At 48.9% G+C, this 20,141-nt stretch overlaps 1 protein-coding gene across 1 annotated transcript in view; it reads right to left on the bottom strand.

The window, feature by feature from the left end:
• Window positions 1-20,141, bottom strand: part of LOC135513364 (WD repeat-containing and planar cell polarity effector protein fritz homolog) — a 106,170-nt gene that overhangs the window by 82,708 nt on the left and 3,321 nt on the right. The window contains exons 4-5 of the mRNA XM_064936291.1: window positions 14,977-15,113; window positions 7,454-7,654 (exon numbers count right to left, since the gene is read on the bottom strand). Of these exons, the coding sequence (XP_064792363.1) occupies window positions 7,454-7,654; window positions 14,977-15,113 (338 nt within the window). The remainder of the gene's footprint in view (window positions 1-7,453; window positions 7,655-14,976; window positions 15,114-20,141) is intronic.

Raw genomic sequence — 20,141 nt, 5'->3', positions numbered from 1 at the left:
TGGATGTTATCTAGTGACACCATGGATGGAAGAATGGATGTTATCTAGAGACACCATGGATGGAAGAATGGATGTTATCTAGTGACACCATGGATGGAAGAATGGATGTTATCTAGTGACACCATGGATGGAAGAATGGATGTTATCTAGTGACACCATGGATGGAAGAATGGATGTCATCTAGTGACACCATGGAGGGAAGAATGGATGTCATCTAGTGACACCATGGAGGGAAGAATGGATGTTATCTAGAGACACCATGGATGGAAGAATGGATGTTATCTAGAGACACCATGGAGGGAAGAATGGATGTTATCTAGAGACACCATGGATGGAAGAATGGATGTTATCTAGAGAGACCATGGATGGAAGAATGGATGTTATCTAGAGACACCATGGAGGGAAGAATGGATGCTATCTAGAGACACCATGGAGGGAAGAATGGATGTTATCTAGAGACACCATGGATGGAAGAATGGATGTCATCTAGAGACACCATGGATGGAAGAATGGATGTCATCTAGAGACACCATGGATGGAAGAATGGATGTCATCTAGTGACACCATGGATGGAAGAATGGATGTTATCTAGAGACACCATGGAGGGAAGAATGGATGTTATCTAGAGACACCATGGAGGGAAGAATGGATGTTATCTAGAGACACCATGGAGGGAAGAATGGATGTTATCTAGAGACACCATGGAGGGAAGAATGGATGTTATCTAGTGACACCATGGAGGGAAGAATGGATGTCATCTAGTGACACCATGGAGGGAAGAATGGATGTTATCTAGTGACACCATGGATGGAAGAATGGATGTCATCTAGTGACACCATGGATGGAAGAATGGATGTCATCTAGTGACACCATGGAGGGAAGAATGGATGTCATCTAGTGACACCATGGAGGGAAGAATGGATGTTATCTAGAGAGACCATGGAGGGAAGAATGGATGTTATCTAGAGACACCATGGATGGAAGAATGGATGTCATCTAGTGACACCATGGAGGGAAGAATGGATGTCATCTAGTGACACCATGGAGGGAAGAATGGATGTTATCTAGAGAGACCATGGAGGGAAGAATGGATGTTATCTAGAGACACCATGGATGGAAGAATGGATGTCATCTAGTGACACCATGGAGGGAAGAATGGATGTTATCTAGAGAGACCATGGAGGGAAGAATGGATGTTATCTAGAGACACCATGGAGGGAAGAATGGATGTTATCTAGAGACACCATGGAGGGAAGAATGGATGTTATCTAGAGACACCATGGACGGAAGAATGGATGTTATCTAGAGACACCATGGAGGGAAGAATGGATGTTATCTAGAGACACCATGGATGGAAGAATGGATGTCATCTAGTGACACCATGGAGGGAAGAATGGATGTTATCTAGAGACACCATGGATGGAAGAATGGATGTCATCTAGTGACACCATGGAGGGAAGAATGGATGTTATCTAGAGACACCATGGAGGGAAGAATGGATGTTATCTAGTGACACCATGGATGGAAGAATGGATGTCATCTAGTGACACCATGGAGGGAAGAATGGATGTTATCTAGAGACACCATGGAGGGAAGAATGGATGTCATCTAGTGACACCATGGATGGAAGAATGGATGTCATCTAGTGACACCATGGAGGGAAGAATGGATGTTATCTAGAGACACCATGGATGGAAGAATGGATGTCATCTAGTGACACCATGGAGGGAAGAATGGATGTTATCTAGAGACACCATGGAGGGAAGAATGGATGTTATCTAGAGACACCATGGACGGAAGAATGGATGTTATCTAGAGACACCATGGATGGAAGAATGGATGTTATCTAGAGACACCATGGATGGAAGAATGGATGTTATCTAGAGACACCATGGAGGGAAGAATGGATGTTATCTAGAGACACCATGGAGGGAAGAATGGATGTTATCTAGAGACACCATGGACGGAAGAATGGATGTTATCTAGAGACACCATGGAGGGAAGAATGGATGTTATCTAGAGAGACCATGGAGGGAAGAATGGATGTTATCTAGTGACACCATGGATGGAAGAATGGATGTCATCTAGTGACACCATGGAGGGAAGAATGGATGTTATCTAGAGACACCATGGAGGGAAGAATGGATGTCATCTAGTGACACCATGGATGGAAGAATGGATGTCATCTAGTGACACCATGGAGGGAAGAATGGATGTTATCTAGAGACACCATGGATGGAAGAATGGATGTCATCTAGTGACACCATGGAGGGAAGAATGGATGTTATCTAGAGACACCATGGAGGGAAGAATGGATGTTATCTAGAGACACCATGGACGGAAGAATGGATGTTATCTAGAGACACCATGGATGGAAGAATGGATGTTATCTAGAGACACCATGGATGGAAGAATGGATGTTATCTAGAGACACCATGGAGGGAAGAATGGATGTTATCTAGAGACACCATGGAGGGAAGAATGGATGTTATCTAGAGACACCATGGACGGAAGAATGGATGTTATCTAGAGACACCATGGAGGGAAGAATGGATGTTATCTAGAGAGACCATGGAGGGAAGAATGGATGTTATCTAGAGAGACCATGGAGGGAAGAATGGATGTTATCTAGAGACAACATGGATGGAAGAATGGATGTTATCTAGAGAGACCATGGAGGGAAGAATGGATGTTATCTAGAGACACCATGGAGACCCCCCCCCCCCACACACAGACACACACACACACAGAACCCCCCACACACACACCCACACACACAGAACCCCCCCACACACTCACACAGAACCCCCCCACACTCACACAGAACCCCCCACACACTCACACAGAACCCCCCACACACTCACACAGAACCCCCCCACACACTCACACAGAACCCCCCACACACACACAGAATACCTCCCCCGACACTGAACATAAAACAGAGTTGAAACATCTTCCTTTTTTCACTGAAATTCCAGGAATCATTAAAAATGTTAACTAAATGTTAAATAATTCCTAAATCATATTTGTCGTGTTGTAAAGAACTAAGACCACATAGGGAACAGGAATCAGGGTTTTAAATGGAGAGAGGGAGTGTTAAATGGGCTTAGCATGGCAGAGAGCTGGCTCAACAAAAGGAACATATATATGAGCTTGAAGTGATTGAAGTCTCTGGCTCTCTTCTCCTTCGTCTTCTCAGATGAGCTCTGAGTGTTTGATTCTCTCCACACCTCTTAAATAAACTGCTTGCTTAATTTCACACCGCGCCATCAAACACACGCTGGTACACACGCACGTACGCAAAAGCACACACACTTAATTTTACACCTCGCATTTGAAAAATGACAAACACTTTCATTAGATTCAGGAGAGGGGACTTTAATGTTCCTTTAAAACCATGGAGGAAGAGAGGGGGAGGAGGAATGGAGGAAGGGAGGAAGGAGGAAGAGGGGGAGAGAGGGAGAAGAGGGAGGAGAGGGGGGAGGGAGGGAGGGGGGAGGGAGGGAGAGGAGGGGGAGAGAGGGAGGAGAGGGGGAGGAGGAGGAAGAGAGGGGGAGGAGGAATGGAGGAAGGGAGGAAGGAGGGAAGAGGGGGAGAAGAGGGAGGAGAGGGGGAGGAGGGAGGAGGGGGAGAGGGAGAGGGAGGGGGAGAGAGGGAGGAGAGCGGGAGGAGGAGGGAGAAGAGGGTGAAAGAGGAGAGGGAGGAGAGATGAGAAGGAGAGGGAGGAGAGATGAGAAGGGGAGGGAGGAGAAATGAGAAGAGAGGAGAGGGGGAGGAGGAGGAGGAGAGAGGGAGGGAGAGAGGAGAGGGAGGAGGGGGGAGGAGGAGGGAGGAGAGGGGGAGGAGGAGGGAGGGAGAGGGAGGGAGGGACATAAATAAAATAACTAGGTGAGGGAGGGAGGGAGGGAGGGAGGGAGGGAGGGAGGGAGGGAGGGAGGGAGGGGGAGGGGAGGGAGGGAGGGAGGGAGGGAGGGAGGGAGGGAGGGAGGGAGGGAGGAGAGGCGAGGAGGAGGAGGGAGGAGAGGGAGCAGGGAGGAGAAGGTGAGGGTGGAGAGAGGAGAGGGAGGAGAGATGAGAAGGGGAGGGAGGAGAGGGGAGGAAGGAATGAGGAGAGAGTAGAGAGGAGGGATGGAGGAAGGGAGGGAAGAGGGATTAGAGGGGGAGGAGAGATGGAGGGAGGGAGGAGAGAAGAGGAGGAGGATGGAGGAGAGGGAGGAGGGAGGAGAGGAGAAGAGAGAGAGGGGGGGAGGAGAGAAGAGGAGGAGGATGGAGGAGAGGGAGGAGGGAGGAGAGAGGAGAGGGAGGGAGGGAGGAGAGATGAGAAGGGGAGGGAGAAGAGGGGAGGGGAGGGAGGAGGGACATAAATAAAAGAACTAGGTGAAGGAGGAGTGTGATAAACCAGTGCAGAGAGCCTTCCAGAACAAGAAGAAAAGCCTACGACAGCATCTGCTTTGATGATTTCAATATTCATTTTTTCCTCTCCTTGCCTCTTCTTTAGCATTTTGTTTTCCTGCGATTGGTAACGTCTTCTCTACGCTGGAGCATATTTACATACGTTTACGGAGGTGCGAGTGCTTACGCCGTGTTTGGGTTTCTCCGTCTGCTTTTTGGCGACAGTATGTTATTCCTACGCATGTTGCCTGGGAAACAGGTCACAGATAGGGTTATCACAGGAGCTGGGAGGTGAAACACACACACACACACACACACACACACACACACACACACACACACACACACACACACACACACACACACACACACACACACACACACACACACACACACACACACACACACACACACACACACACACACGCACACACACAGGGGCTGAGAGATGGAAGCAGACAGGCATGCTCGTACACACGACCACCGTAAAGACACATCACCTGCTTAGTTAGTTAGTTCCCCTTGTTTTAGGAGATGCAGTAGAACAGACTGGAAGTCGCCACCCTTGAGATGGCTAATTCACCATTCACAAATCCTATCCACACACACACACAGATACGCACACATACACACACACACACACACACACAGACACACACATACACACACATACACACACATGCACACACACACACACACAGACACAGAGTGACTGTGTGGAGGAATTCTTCTGAGAAAGAGAGATGGAAGGAGAGAAAAGATGACAGACAACAAAGAGCAAGAACAACAGAGAGAGAGAGAGAGAGAGAGAGAGAGAGAGAGAGAGAGGAAGGGGGAGAGAGGGGTTAAGAGAGAAGGAAAGAGAACAAGAGAGAGGTAGGGAGGGAGCGAGAGAATGAGTGGGAGGGAGGGGAGAGAGTGGGGGAGGGAATGAGAGAAGGAAAGACAGAATAAAGAGAGGGTGAGTGGGAGGGAGTGGGGGGGAGAGAGAGGGGGAGAGAGAGGGAGAGAGAGGGAGAGACAGAATAAGAGAGGGTGAGTGGGAGGGAGGGGGAGAGAGAGAGGGGGAGAGAGAGAGGGAGAGAGAGGGAAAGACAGAGGGAAAGATAGAATACGAGAGGGTGAGTGGGAGGGAGGGGAGAGAGAGAGGGAGAGAGAGGGAAAGAGAGAGGGAAAGAGAGAGGGAAAGAGAGAATAAGAGACAGAGGGGGAGAGAGAGGGCCATTAACCCTGACCACTGAAGCATCTCTTCTCTATCATTAAAGACCCCTGTATTATTGAAGAGGCAATGTGTGTGTGTGTGTGTGTGTGTGTGTGTGTGTGTGTGTGTGTGTGTGTGTGTGTGTGTGTGTGTGTGTGTGTGTTATTGAGGAGGTAATGTGTGTTATTATTAAAGAGGTAATGTGTGTTATTATTGAAGAGATCATGTGTGTTGTTATTGAATAGGTAATGTGTGTTATTACAGAAGAGGTAATGTGTGTTATTACAGAAGAGGTAATGTGTGTTATTACAGAAGAGGTCATGTGTGTTATTACAGAAGAGGTAATGTGTATTATTATAGAAGAGGTAATGTGTGTTATCATAGAAGAGGTAATGTGTGTTATTATAGAAGAGGTAATGTGTGTTACTATAGAAGAGGGCATGCGTGTTATTATAGAAGAGGTCATGGGTGTTATTATAGAAGAGGTAATGTGTGTTATTATAGAAGAGGTAATGTGTGTTATTACAGAAGAGGTAATGTGTGTTATTATAGAAGAGGTCATGTGTGTTATTATAGAAGAGGTAATGTGTGGTGTTATAGAAGAGGTAATGTGTGTTATTATAGAAGAGGTAATGTGCGTTGTTATTGAAGAGGTAATGTGTGTTATTATTGAAGAGGTAATGTGTGTTGTTATAGAAGGGGTAATATGTGTTATTATAGAAGAGGTCATGTGTGTTATTATTGAGGAGGTAATGTGTGTTATCATAGAAGAGGTAATGTGTGTTATTATAGAAGAGGTAATGTGTGTTATTATAGAAGAGGTCATGTGTGTTATTATAGAAGAGGTAATGTGTGTTGTTATAGAAGAGGTAATGTGTGTTATTATTGAAGAGGTAATGTGTGTTGTCATAGAAGGGGTAATATGTGTTATTCCAGAAGAGGTAATGTGTGTTATTATAGAAGAGGTCACGTGTGTTATTATAGAAGAGGTAATGTGTGTTGTTATAGAAGAGGTAATGTGTGCTATTATAGAAGAGGTAATTTGTGTTGTTATTGAAGAGTTAATGTGTGTTATTATAGAAGAGGTAATGTGTGTTATTATAGAAGAGGTAATGTGTGTTATTATAGAAGAGATCATGTGTGTTATTATAGAAGAGGTAATGTGTGTTATTATAGAAGAGGTAATGTGTGTTATTATTGAAGAGGTCATGTGTGTTATTATTGAGGAGGTAATGTGTGTTATTATTGAGGAGGTAATGTGTGTTATTGTAGAAGAGGTAATGTGTGATATTGAGGAGGTAATGTGTGTTATTATAGAAGAGGTCATGTGTGTTATTATTGAAGAGGTAATGCCAGAGAAACTCTATACGGTTGATACAGGTATTTGTTTCTTCCCTTCTCTCTCCTCGTCCCCTGAATACTAAACGACAACTTTAACACACTGTAACTTCAGTCTTCAAACGGACGGACGAGATGCGGACGAGATGCATGAAGGGCTTTCATTTCTGAACGGTAAAACAGACATGTATGACAACACCCTCAAGTTAAAGGTGACATTAGCTTCAATGTCTAAATACATACATGAGGTGTGTGTGTGTGTGTGTGTGTGTGTGTGTGTGTGTGTGTGTGTGTGTATGTGTGTATGTGTGTATGTGTGTATGTGTGTGTGTGTGTGTGTGTGTATGTGTATGTGTGTATGTGTATGTGTGTGTGTGTGTATGTGTGCATGTGTATGTGTGTATGTGTGTGTGTGTGTATGTGTGTGTGTGTGTGTCTGTGTGTGTGTGTGTCTGTGTGTGTGTGTGTGTGTGTGTGTGTCTCTGTGTGTGTGTGTGTGTCTGTGTGTGTGTGTGTGTTGACCTTGAGGCCATCTGTACTGGAGCAGCTCAGTAACACTAGGTTGTCCCGGTCAGTGTGTGTGTGGCTCGGGTTCCAGGGCCACAGTTCATCATTAGTGTTAGTCAGGGAGCACCAACACACTGCTACGTCCTGGAGACAGTTCAGATCCACACGCCTGCCCTGCCTGCGCCCTGCAGGGCCACGCACCTCCACACACACCACCTAGAGAGAGAGAGACACTGTTACTACACACACTGTTACTATACACACTGTTACTACACACACCACCTAGAGAGAGAGAGACACTGTTACTACACACACTGTTACTACACATGCTGTTACTACACACACCACCTAGAGAGAGAGAGACACTGTTACTACACACACTGTTACTACACACACTGTTACTACACACACTGTTACTACACACACTGTTACTACACACACTGTTACTACACACACTGTTACTACACACACCACCTAGAGAGAGAGAGAGACACTGTTACTACACACACTGTTACTACACACACTGTTACTACACACACTGTTACTACACACACTGTTACTATACACACTGTTACTATACACACTGTTACTACACACACTGTTACTACACACACTGTTACTAACATTTCTTTCCCTGGGATGTTGACTGTTGAGAGGGGAGGTGAAGAGACAGCTAACGTCAGGCCACTAGAAACCATCATCTCCCTCCCTCCCTCCCTCCCTCCCTCCCTCCCTCCCTCCCTCCCTCCCTCCTTCTTTTTCTCTCTCTATCACTGTCTTTTTTCTCTCTCTCATTCACTCTCCCCTCCCTCTCTCCCTTGTCTCTCTCCCTCCTGCACTTTCCCCCTCTCCCTCCCTCTTTCTGTCTCCTCTTTCTCTCCTTTCTCTCCTCTTTCATTCTCCTTCCATCCTTGTCTCTCTCCCTCCCTCTTTCTGTCTCCCTCCCAAATGTTGTAGAATACAGACAACACAAGTCACATCATCAAAGACCCTTTCTTACCCCTGACGTATCAACCCCCCCGTTTTTTAACATTGAAGCCAAGTGTGATTTCAGTCACAACAAAGATCATCCATTTATTTGGATGAGACTTCTTGGTCATGCCCCCCCCTCCCCCACGCGCCCCAGTCCTTAGCGCTACGCGGCAGCGCTAAGCTAACTGCTAACGCTGCCATTATCACATTACTAGCAGGCTTTTTTTGGGGCACGGGAGGGGCAAGCGGGGCGGGACAGGGAGGCTCTGAAAGCAATCGCTCCTGCCGTACGTCTGGCTCCAGAAGAAGGGGCCTGATAAGGGGATCTCCCTCCCATGACCCCCAGCCCCCTGGATGGTACAGCCCAGCCCTGGTCCCCTGGATGGTACAGCCCAGCCCTGGTCCACTGGGCTAAACTAGAAAAAGAGGCTGCTAACTAATCCCCCAGAAAGTGGTTTTGATTATTGCTGACCAGCAAACGCCAGAAAGAAAAAAAGATGGGAAAGCAAAAGGGTGGAGGAGACAAAATGGAGGACAGAGGATGAAGGGGGTAAGAGATACGTGTTGTTTAAACATCCATTCATTTATGTATTAGTTCTTCACCTACACCAGTCCTCTTCTCTTCTGATGATCTTTCCTCCCTAAAACTCCTCTCATCCTACATCCTCTCTCCTCTCTCATCCTACATCCTCTCTCATCTTACATCCTCTCTCCTCTCTCATCCTACATCCTCTCTCCTCTCTCATCCTACATCCTCTCTCCTCTCTCATCCTACATCCCCTCTCCTCTCACATCCTACATCCTCTCTCATCCTACATCCTCTCTCCTCTCTCATCCTACATCCTCTCCTCCTCTCTCATCCTACATCCTCTATCCTCTCTCATCCTCATCCCTCTCTCATCCTACATCCTCTCTCCTCTCTCATCCTACATCCCTCTCCTCTCTCATCCTACATCCTCTCATCCTACATCCTCTCTCCTCTCTCATCCTACATCCTCTCTCCTCTCTCATCCTACATCCCCTCTCCTCTCTCATCCTTTATCCTCTCTCATCCTACATCCCCTCTCCCTCTCATCCTACATCATCTCTCATCCTACATCCTCTCTCCTCTCTCATCCTACATCCTCTATCCTCTCTCATCCTCTCTCCTCTCTCATCCCACATCCTCTCCTCTCTCATCCTACATCCTCTCTCCTCTCTCATCCTACATCCTCTCTCCTCTCTCATCCTACATCCTCTCTCATCTCTCATCCTTTATCCTCTCTCATCCTACATCCCCCTCCTCTCTCATCCTACATCCTCTCTCATCCTACATCCTCTCTCCTCTCTCCTCTCTCATCCTACATCCTCTCTCCTCTTTCATCCTTTATCCTCTCTCATTCTACATCCCCTCTCCTCTCTCATCCTACATCCTCTCTCATCCTACATCCTCTATCCTCTCTACTCTCTCATCTGACATCCTCTCTCCTCTCTCATCCTACATCCTCTCTCATCCTACATTCTCTCTCCTCTCTCATCCTACATCCTCTCTCATCCTACATCCTCTATCCTCTCTCATTCTACATCCTACATCCTCTTTCTCCTACATCCTCTCTCCTACATCCTCTCTCCTCTCTCTCCTCCATGCCTACACCCTCTCTCCTACATCCCTACATCCTCTCTCCTCTCTCCAACATCCCTCTCCCTCTCTCCTCCATTCCTACATCCTCTCTCCTCGCTCTCCTCCATCCTCTCCCTCTCTCTCCTCCATTCCTACATCCTCTCTCCCATCTCTCCTCTCTCCTCCATTCCCACATCCCCCTCTCCTCTCTCTCCTCCATTCTTATATCTCCCTCTTCTCTCTCTCCTGCATTCCTACATCCCCTCTCCACTCTCTCCTCCATTCCTATATCCCCCTCTTCTCTCTCTCCTCCATTCCTATATCCCCCTCTTCTCTCTCTCCTCCATTCCTATATCCCCCTCCCCCTCTCTCTCCTCCATTCCTACATCCCCCTCTCCACTCTCTCCTCCATTCCTATATCCCCCTCTTCTCTCTCTCCTCCATTCCTATATCCCCCCCTCCTCTCTCTCCTCCATTCCTACATCCCCCTCTCCACTCTCTCCTCCATTCCTACATCCCCCTCTCCTCTCTCTCCTCCATTCCTATATCCCACTCTTCTCTCTCTCCTCCATTCCTATATCCCCTCTTCTCTCTCTCCTCCATTCCTATATCCCCTCTTCTCTCTCTCCTCCATTCCTATATCCCCCTCTTCTCTCTCTCCTCCATCCCTATATTCCCATGCCTATAACTGTCACTGGTGTAGTGAATAGTCTAGTCTAGTGTGCATATGCATGTATGAATAGAGCTGCTGACTCCATTGTGTGTTCAGGGCAACAGATAAAGCTCAATGAAAGACTATTTGAAATGGCTCAGACAATGATCTGAGGAACATAGAGACATAGACCACACTATCATACCTGCAATGTCACCTGTCCGTCTCGTTGGTGCTCGGTGTGGGCGTGTGAGGGGACCGGTGTGTGGGGGCGGAGAGACGTTTCCCCCCCAAGCACCCAGAGAGCTCATTACAACACTGTGGCACGCAGAGCGTGGCGGCACATCCCAAAAATATGTTCATTTCCAAAATAACAACCCCAAACCACTCCCCCCCACCCACATTAATAATGTAGGAGTAGACGGACCAACGACTTTAAACAGCACCACATTAAGGTTGTTAAGGTGGGGTTATATATAGTTTGTTCAGCCCGCTTCTGTTTCGTGCGGGCTTGTTCGTCTGTTCTGTGTTTGAGTGTATTTTGTTTGTATTTTGGGTTTCGCGCTGTCCGTTATTATTTCTGATCATTTGTTTTCCTACTGTTGTTCATGTTATTTTTCCTGGACATTAAAAGCGTGTTTTTTCCCACATCTTTTGCTCTCCGCGCCTAGGATCAGCGATGGATCAAATGATGGAAAGGATGGATCGTTGGGAGAGGAATGGTCTCCTTACTACCCCACCGACCCTCCCACCAGCAACTCTACCATCTCCCCCATCTGTATAGTATCTCGTATAGACCAGGTTCCCTCAACACTAAGGCCGACGCGCTGTCAAGACTCTATGACACTGAGGACAGGTCCATCGATCCTACTCCCATCATTCCGGCAGCTAAGCTGGTGGCACCAGTAGTATGGGATGTGGACGCGGACATCGAGCGGGCGCTAAGGGAGGAACCTGCGCCTCCACAATGTCCGGAGGGTCGTAGGTACGTGCCGCTTGCTGTTCGTGATCAATTGATTCGATGGGCTCATTGTCTACCCTCGTCGGGTCAACCAGGTATTTTTAGGACAGTGCGAGGTCTTCAGAGGAAGTACTGGTGGCCCACTTTGAGGAGGGACGTGCGATTCTATGTCTCCTCCTGTTCGGTGTGCGCCCAGAGTAAGGCTCCTAGACACCTGCCACAAGGTAAATTACAACCTCTTCCCGTTCCACAACGGCCGTGGACCCAGCTATCGGTGTGCGCCCAGAGTAAGGCTCCTAGACACCTGCCACAAGGTAAATTACAACCTCTTCCCGTTCCACAACGGCCGTGGACCCAGCTATCGGTGGATTTTCTTACTGACCTTCTCCCCTCTCAGGGTAACACAACGATCCTGGTCGTTGTGGATCGGTTCTCTAAGTCCTGCCGTCTTATCCCATTGCCCGGTCTCCCTACGGCCCTACAGACTGCGGAAGCTCTTTTCACCCATGTCTTCCGGCACTACGGGGTGCCCGAGGATATAGTTTCTGATCGGGGCCCCCAGTTTATCTCCCGTGTATGGAGGGCATTTATGGAACGTCTGGGGGTCTCGGTCAGCCTGACCTCAGGGTATCACCCGGAGAGTAATGGGCAGGTGGAGAGAGTGAACCAAGAGGTGGGTAGGTTTCAGCGGTCGTATTGCCAGGACCGGCCAGGGGAGTGGGCGAGATATTTTTTTTATTTAATTTTTTATTTCACCTTTATTTAACCAGGTAGGCTAGTTGAGAACAAGTTCTCATTTGCAACTGCGACCTGGCCAAGATAAAGCATAGCAGTGTGAACAGACAACACAGAGTTATAGAGAGGTATAGAGGTATAGTGGTCTGATACAGCTGGTATAGTGGTCTGATAGGGCTGGTATAGTGGTCTGATACAGCTGGTATAGTGGTCTGATACGGCTGGTATAGTGGTCTGATAGGGCTGGTATAGTGGTCTGATAGGGCTGGTATAGAGGTCTGATAGGGCTGGTATAGTGGTCTGATACGGCTGGTATAGAGGTCTGATAGGGCTGGTATAGTGGTCTGATAGGGCTGGTATAGTGGTCTCACCATACGGCTGGTATAGTGGTCTGATACGGCTGGTATAGTGGTCTGATAGGGCTGGTATAGTGGTCTGATACAGCTGGTATAGTGGTCTGATAGGGCTGGTATAGTGGTCTGATACGGCTGGTATAGTGGTCTGATAGGGCTGGTATAGTGGTCTGATACGGCTGGTATAGTGGTCTCACCATACGGCTGGTATAGTGGTCTGATAGGGCTGGTATAGTGGTCTGATAGGGCTGGTATAGTGGTCTGATACGGCTGGTATAGTGGTCTGATAGGGCTGGTATAGTGGTCTGATACGGCTGGTATAGTGGTCTGATAGGGCTGGTATAGTGGTCTGATAGGGCTGGTATAGTGGTCTGATACGGCTGGTATAGTGGTCTGATAGGGCTGGTATAGTGGTCTGATAGGGCTGGTATAGTGGTCTGATACAGCTGGTATAGTGGTCTGATAGGGCTGGTATAGTGGTCTGATACGGCTGGTATAGAGGTCTGATAGGGCTGGTATAGTGGTCTGATAGGGCTGGTATAGTGGTCTGATAGGGCTGGTATAGTGGTCTCACCATACGGCTGGTATAGTGGTCTGATAGGGCTGGTATAGTGGTCTGATACGGCTGGTATAGTGGTCTGATACGGCTGGTATAGTGGTCTGATACGGCTGGTATAGTGGTCTGATAGGGCTGGTATAGAGGTCTGATACGGCTGGTATAGTGGTCTGATACAGCTGGTATAGTGGTCTGATAGGGCTGGTATAGTGGTCTGATAGGGCTGGTATAGTGGTCTGATAGGGCTGGTATAGTGGTCTGATACGGCTGGTATAGTGGTCTGATACGGCTGGTATAGTGGTCTGATACAGCTGGTATAGTGGTCTGATAGGGCTGGTATAGTGGTCTGATACAGCTGGTATAGTGGTCTGATACAGCTGGTATAGAGGTCTGATAGGGCTGGTATAGTGGTCATTCCAAAATCATGGTCATTAATATGGAGTTGGTCCCCCCTTTGCTGCCATAACATCCTCCACTCTTCTGTGAAGGGTTTCCACTAGATGTTGGAACATTGCTGCAGGGACTTGCTTCCATTCAGCCACAAGAGCATTAGCGAGGTCGGGCACTGATGTTGGGCGATTAGGCCTCGCTCACGGTCGGCAATCCAATTCATCTCAATGGTGTTCGATTGGGTTGAAGTCAGGGCTCTGAGCAGGCCAGTCAAGTTCTTCGACACCGATCTGGACAAACCATTTGTGTATGGACCTCACTTTGTGCACCGGGGGCGTTGTGAGAGGGAAACAGGACAGGACCTTCCCCAAACTGTTGCCACAAAGTTGAAAGCCCAGAATCCTCTATAGTGTCATTGTATGTCATAGCATTAAGATGTCCCTTCACTGGAACTAAGGGGCCCGAACCAACCTCAAAACAGCCCCAGACCATTATACCTCCTCCACCAGACTACGTTGGGGCAGGTCGCGTGCTCCTGGCATCTGCCAAACTCAGATTTCCAGATGGTGAAGCGTGATTAATCACTTCAGAGATCACGTTTCCTCTGTGTGCGGCTATTCAGCCATGGAAACACAATTTATGAAGCTCCCAACGAACAGTTCTTGTGCTTACATTGCTTCCAGAGGCAGTTTGGAATTTGGCCGTTTTTTGGAAATGTGTGTGTATATAGTGTGTGTGTGTATGTATAGTGTGTGTGTGTGTGTGTGTGTGTGTGTGTGTATAGTGTGTGTGTGTGTGTGTGTGTGTGTGTGTGTGTGTGTGTGTGTGTGTGTGTGTGTGTGTGTGTGTGTGTGTGTGTATGTATAGTGTGTGTGTGTGTGTGTGTGTGTGTGTGTGTGTGTGTGTGTGTGTGTGTGTGTGTGTGTGTGTGTGTGTGTGTGTGTGTGTGTGTGTGTGTATATATGTATAGTGTGTGTGTGTGTGTGTGTGTGTGTGCGCAGTGTGTGTGTGTGTGTGTGTGTGTGTATATGTATAGTGTGTGTGTGCAGTGTGTGTGTGTGTGTGTGTGTGTGTGTGTGTGTGTGTGTGTGTGTGTGTGTGTGTGTGTGTGTGTATATGTATAGTGTGTGTGTGCAGTGTGTGTGTGTGTGTGTGTGTGTGTGTGTGTGTGTGTATATGTATAGTGTGTGTGTGCAGTGTGTGTGTGTGTGTGTGTGTGTGTGTGTGTGTGTGTGTGTGTGTGTGTGTGTGTGTGTGTGTGTGTGTGTGTGTGTGTGTATGTATAGTGTGTGTGTGTGTGCAGTGTGTGTATACTGTGCCTTGAGTTCTGATGGGGAGAGTTTCTCCAGTCGGTGGCTGGTGTCAGGGGATCCCTGCTTCTTCCTGTTCAGATAGACTACACACACCTGGCTCTTCTCCAGGAATGACAGCAGCAGCAGCCTATCACTGAGCACCGCTGGGGATGACATCACACACAAAGGGTAAAGGTCAAGGTCTTAGACGGTGTGGTGAGTGTGATTCGAACTGTTTAGATTTGTATGAGCAGTGTAATAGTGGAGCGTCCACCTCCCTCCTCCCTCCCTCCCTCCCTCCCTCCCTCCCTCCCTCTCTCTCTCTCTCCCTCCCTCCCTCCCTCCCTCTCTCTCTCTCTCTCTCTCTCTCTCCCTCCCTCCCAAACATTGAATAGTTAGGACAGTGTTTCCCAAACTCCCCAAGGGGGTGCATGTTTTTGCCCTAGCACTACACAGCTGATTCAGTCCAGAAAAGCTTGATGATGAGTTGATCATTTGAATCAACTGTGTAGTGCTAGAAGGCAAAAACAAACTGAAATGTGCGCGCCCTTGTGGTTCCCAGGGCTGAGTTTGGGAAACTCTGAGGTGGACCAAGGGGTAGGAAGTGAATTGGGACCAGCTGTGACACACTACGGTTTCCCCCCGCTCTAAACCTTACAGTAGAGCTACAATCCTTGTTGACATATTTCATGATGGAACTAAGCAGCCATTACGATCCTTGTTGACATATTTCATGATGGTACTAAGCAGCCATTACGATCCTTTTCCAAAACTCTCTGTTTTTTAAACTCTCACTTCATCCCAATTTCAACAAGGAGCTGTGATTGCGTCACACAGAGCAGTAGATTACGCATATTTTACACCGTCAAAGTATTACCGGCTGTTATTTGGCAGACAGAGGCCAAACGGCACATATACCTCACCGTTAACCCAACACACACACACACACACACACACACACACACACACACACACACACACACACACACACACACACACACACACACACACACACACACACACACGTAGTAAGCCGCCATTGCACATTATGTCAACATGTTGCTCAGAGGTTGGCGTGTGTGTGTTAACATATTTCTCATTCAGTCAGTCAATGGAACAGCGTTAAGTGGATTTTTAAGGGGTCTGTTTACCCCCGCCCTAATCTCTCCCCCCCCACATCAGCCACCTGGTCTCAAGTGGTCCAACCAACGCCCCCGGTCCATCCTCAATCCCAAATCCTTCATTTAGATTTTGTTGTTTGATCGGATTAAATATAATCTAATAATCCCGTTTATAGACACTCTAGTCAGATCAATACCAAACGGACCATTTTAACATGTTTATGAGTCATCTATAGCTGTGTCCCAAAAGGCCCCTTATTCCCTATATAGTGCACTACTTCTTGACCAGGGACCATAGAGAATAGGGTGCCATTTTGGAAAAACTCTATGAAAAAGCCTATAAAAAGCCTGTGAAAAAGCCTATGGAAAAGCCTATGGAAAAGCCTATGGAAAAGCCTATGGAAAAGCCTATGGAAAAGCCTATTCGTAATGTATCAGAAAGACACTTTATGCATGACTTTGTTTCGGGAGAGTTAAGGCGATCATTGATGGTGGTATTTTATAATCATAGACATGTAAGACCAGTAGCATTAACATAAATACCAGATAAAACCTAAGTCTTTAATACAGGACATATTATAAGGCTTCGTGTTCCAGATATACACACTCAACTGTTCTGATTTCAAATTCTATTTTTTTTCCTCTCATATTCTGAGATGATATTTGCCCCGACTTCTCCCTCTCTTAATTATTCACTTTTCACGCAGCCACAGCGTGCGTCAGGAGCATAATTATACACCCGTACACAAACATAGCACAAGCCATTGCTAATTGCTGTGTAGGTTACTAAATCTAGTGTGTGCATGAGTGTGTGTGTGCATGAGTGTGTGTGTGTGCATGAGTGTGTGAGCCAATTCAAAGCAAGGTATGAGAACAGTACATGTAATTTTTTCTTCTCCCCAACCATTTAAATTGGTTTAATTGGTTTAATAAACAGATACATTTTAACGAGAGGGGGGTTTAAGTGCACATCAAGGTTTGCAGAGCTTGGTGAATAGAGTTTCGTTTAGCAGGATCAAGTGCAATTTCATCCCCTACTAGTCTCGAAGGGCCCACAGGCTACTGGTCTGAAGAGGAGGAGAGGAAGGAGAGAGGAGAAAGTAACACAAAAGTAAAGCATTTTGAGAAGAAGAAAGGAGAGGTGAGGGATGGAGAGGAGAGGGATAGAGAGGAGAGGGATGGAAAGGAGAGGGATGGAAAGGAGAGGGATGGAAAGGAGAGGGATGGAGAGGAGAGGGATGGAAAGGAGAGGGATGGAAAGGAGAGGAGAGGGATGGAAAGGAGAGAGATGGAGAGGAGAGGCGAGGCGAGGGATGTAGAGGAGAGGGATTGAGAAGGAGAGGGATGGAGAGGTGAGGGATGGAAAGGAGAGGGATGGACAGGAGAGGGATGGAGAGGGATTGATAAGGAGAGGGATGGAGAGGAGAGAGATGGATATGAGAGGGATGGAGAGGTGAGGGATGGAGAGGAGAGGGATGGAGATGAGAGGAGAGGGATGGAGAGGAGAGGGATGGAGAGGAGAGGGATGGAGAGGAGTGGGATGGAGAGGAGTGGGAAGGAGAGGAGAGGGATGGAGATGAGAGGAGAGGGATGAGAGGAGAGGGATGGAGAGGAGAGGAGAGGAGGGATGGAGAGGAGAGGGATGGAGAGGAGAGGAGAGGGATGGAGATGAGAGGAGAGGGATGGAGAAGAGAGGGATGGAGAGGAGAGGGATGGAGATGAGAGGAGAGGGATGGAGAGGAGAGGGATGGAGAGGTGAGGGATGGAGAGGAGAGGGATTGAGAAGGAGAGGGATGGAAAGGTGAGGGATGGAAAGGAGAGGGATGGACAGGAGAGGGATGGAGAGGAGAGGTATGGAAAGGAGAGGGATGGAAAGGAGAGGGATGGAGAGGGGAGAGGGATGGAGAGGGATGGAGAGGAGAGGAGAGGCAAGGGGATGGAGAGGTGAGGGATGGAGAGGAGAGGGATGGAGAGGAGAGGGATGGAGAGGAGAGGGATGGAGAGGAGAGGGATGGAGAGGAGTGGGATGGAGAGGAGTGGGATGGAGAGGAGAGGGATGGAGATGAGAGGAGAGGGATGAGAGGAGAGGGATGGAGAGGAGAGGAGAGGAGGGATGGAGAGGAGAGGGATGGAGAGGAGAGGGATGGAGATGAGAGGAGAGGGATGGAGAAGAGAGAGATGGAGAGGAGAGGGATGGAGATGAGAGGAGAGGGATGGAGAGGAGAGGGATGGAGAGGTGAGGGATGGAGAGGAGAGGGATGGAGAGGGATGGAGAGGAGAGGGATGGAAAGGAGAGGGATGGAAAGGAGAGGGATGGAGAGGAGAGGGATGGAGAGGGATGGAGAGGAGAGGAGAGGTGAGGCAAGGGATGGAGAGGTGAGGGATGGAGAGGAGAGGGATGAGAGGAGAGGGATGGAGAGGAGAGGGATGGAGAGGAGTGGGATGGAGAGGAGTGGGATGGAGAGGAGAGGGATGGAGATGAGAGGAGAGGGATGAGAGGAGAGGGATGGAGAGGAGAGGAGAGGAGGGATGGAGAGGGGAGAGGGATGGAGAGGAGAGGAGAGGGATGGAGATGAGAGGAGAGGGATGGAGAAGAGAGAGATGGAGAGGAGGGATGGAGATGAGAGGAGAGGGATGGAGAGAGAGGGATGGAGAGGTGAGGGATGGAGAGGAGAGGGATGGAGAGGGATGGAGAGGAGAGGGATGGAAAGGAGAGAGGGATGGAGAGGAGAGGGATGGAGAGGGATGGAGAGGAGAGGGATGGAGAGGAGAGGAGAGGTGAGGCAAGGATGGAGAGGTGAGGGATGGAGAGGAGAGGGATTGAGAAGGAGAGGGATGGAGAGGTAAGGGATGGAAAGGAGAGGGATGGACAGGAGAGGGATGGAGAGGAGAGGGATTGAGAAGGAGAGGGATGGAGAGGAGAGAGATGGATATGAGAGGGATGGAGAGGTGAGGGATGGAGAGGAGAGGGATGGAGATGAGAGGAGAGGGATGGAGATGAGAGGGAGAGGGATGGAGAGGAGAGGGATGGAGAGGAGAGGGATGGAGAGGAATGGAGATGAGAGGAATGGAGATGAGAGGAGAGGGATGGAGAGGAGAGGGATGGAGAGGAGAGGGATGGAGAGGAATGGAGATGAGAGGAATGGAGATGAGAGGGATGGAGAGGAAAGGGATGGAGAGGAGAGGAGAGGGATGGAGAGGAGAGGGATAGAGAGATAGAAGCATTAAAATAGTAGAGCAGTGAAAAGAAGAGTCGTGGAGGAAAGATGAAATGGGTAGAAAAGTACATGTTGGAGTCCCTGTCTGGGGTCCCTGTCTGGGGTCCCTGTCTGGGTCCCTGTCTGGAGTCCCTGTCTGGAGTCCCTGTCTGGAGTCCCTGTCTGGAGTCCCTGTCTGGGTTCCTGTCTGGAGTCCCTGTCTGGGGTCCCTGTCTGGAGTCCCTGTCTGGGGTCCCTGTCTGGGGTCCCTGTCTGGAGTCCCTGTCTGGGGTCCCTGTCTGGGGTCCCTGTCTGGGGTCCCTGTCTGGTGTCCCTGTCTGGAGTCCCTGTCTGGAGTCCCTGTCTGGGGTCCCTGTCTGGAGTCCCTGTCTGGAGTCCCTGTCTGGAGTCCCTGTCTGGAGTCCCTGTCTGGAGACCCTATCTGGGGTCCCTGTCTGGAGTCCCTGTCTGGGGTCCCTGTCTGGAGTCCCTGTCTGAGTCCCTGTCTGGGGGTCCCTGTCTGGGGTCCCTGTCTGGTGTCCCTGTCTGGAGTCCCTGTCTGGAGTCCCTGTCTGGGGTCCCTGTCTGGAGTCCCTGTCTGGAGTCCCTGTCTGGAGTCCCTGTCTGGAGACCCTATCTGGGGTCCCTGTCTGGAGTCCCTGTCTGGAGTCCCTATCTGGAGACCCTGTCTGGAGTCCCTGTCTGGAGTCCCTGTCTGGGTCCCTGTCTGGAGTCCCTGTCTGGAGTCCCTGTCTGGAGTCCCTGTCTGGAGTCCCTGTCTGGAGTCCCTGTCTGGGGTCCCTGTCTGGAGTCCCTGTCTGGAGTCCCTGTCTGGGGTCCCTGTCTGGAGTCCCTGTCTGGAGTCCCTGTCTGG

The sequence above is a fragment of the Oncorhynchus masou genome, chromosome 24 (genome assembly GCF_036934945.1).
Source record: "Oncorhynchus masou masou isolate Uvic2021 chromosome 24, UVic_Omas_1.1, whole genome shotgun sequence".
Taxonomy (NCBI): domain Eukaryota; kingdom Metazoa; phylum Chordata; class Actinopteri; order Salmoniformes; family Salmonidae; genus Oncorhynchus; species Oncorhynchus masou.
This window is presented reverse-complemented; position numbering and strand designations above follow the sequence as displayed.